General features: G+C 40.9%; 1 protein-coding gene across 1 annotated transcript; it reads left to right on the forward strand.

Moving 5' to 3' along the window:
• Positions 1-106: 106 nt before the first annotated feature.
• LOC117319899 (histone H2A) lies at positions 107-605 on the forward strand. Its single transcript, XM_033874608.1, has one exon. It carries the CDS (start codon positions 174-176, stop codon positions 549-551), a length of 378 nt encoding a protein of 125 aa, XP_033730499.1. The 5' UTR covers positions 107-173; the 3' UTR covers positions 552-605.
• The last annotated feature ends 634 nt before the right edge of the window (positions 606-1,239 follow it).

The raw sequence follows: 1,239 nt of genomic DNA on the forward strand, positions 1-1,239 counted from the left end.
CCCCCTCAGTAGTCGATTTACCAACACTCGAACCTCGCAGCTCTCTGAAAACACCCCCGACTTTTTCGCTCGCTACAGTTTCGATCCTACCTGTGGGTATAAAACGCTTCACGGCAACAAATTTTACTCATTTCTGCTATATCTGTTTACAGTAACTAGCCGAACATATCAAGATGTCTGGACGTGGTAAGGGAGGAAAAGTAAAGGGAAAGGCAAAGAGCCGATCATCCCGTGCCGGACTTCAGTTCCCAGTCGGACGTATCCACCGTCTGCTCCGCAAGGGAAACTATGCCGAGCGAGTTGGAGCCGGAGCACCAGTGTACTTGGCTGCTGTCCTCGAGTACTTAGCTGCTGAAGTTTTGGAATTGGCAGGAAACGCCGCCAGAGATAACAAGAAGACCAGGATCATCCCCCGTCATCTCCAGTTGGCCATCAGGAACGACGAGGAGTTGAACAAACTGCTGTCCGGTGTCACCATCGCACAGGGTGGTGTTCTGCCCAACATCCAGGCTGTTCTTCTCCCCAAGAAGACCCAGAAACCCGCCAAGTAGACGGTTCCAGTGTCATTCTGCACAAACAAAAACGGCCCTTTTCAGGGCCACCCACTTTTCTCAAAAAGTGTTCATATGATATGCCTCGAAAACACGCAAATATCTTGTTGCTTATTAATCTATGTGTTCAATTATATACAATTAGCTACTTAAAAACACACGGATTACATTTACATGTCAATAAATATTATAATTACTCACATATTACAACATAACAACAGAAATTATACACACTGTGGTTACAGATAAAGCCACTTAGTGAATACAATATCCTAGCTAACATTCATTCATATTCGACTGCAGATCTAAAGATCGTACAATATACAACTAAAAGTATTTTCATTAGCACATTTGTGTAAAAACAAGTAATTTGTAGCTACAACCAAAGACACATGAAACTGGGTATACAACAATAGTACAGACATAAAGATGCGTTAGAGAACATTTATTCTACATGTCACGTGAGGCGATTTAAATGTAAATTAAAATAACATCATTGAATCCAAATTAAAAACAAATCCTAACTAGACAACATACTATGTCTGGCACCGCGTATATTTACGTATATCGCCTTGCCAGGTTGTCGCATATTATGTTAACTTCATACAGAAACTTGTATGTTCAAATGTGAACCTTTCATAGATGTAGATGCGGTGTTTTTTTTGTTTTTTTGTTGTTGTTGTTTTTT

This window comes from Pecten maximus, unplaced genomic scaffold, assembly GCF_902652985.1.
Source record: "Pecten maximus unplaced genomic scaffold, xPecMax1.1, whole genome shotgun sequence".
Lineage (NCBI taxonomy): Eukaryota > Metazoa > Mollusca > Bivalvia > Pectinida > Pectinidae > Pecten > Pecten maximus.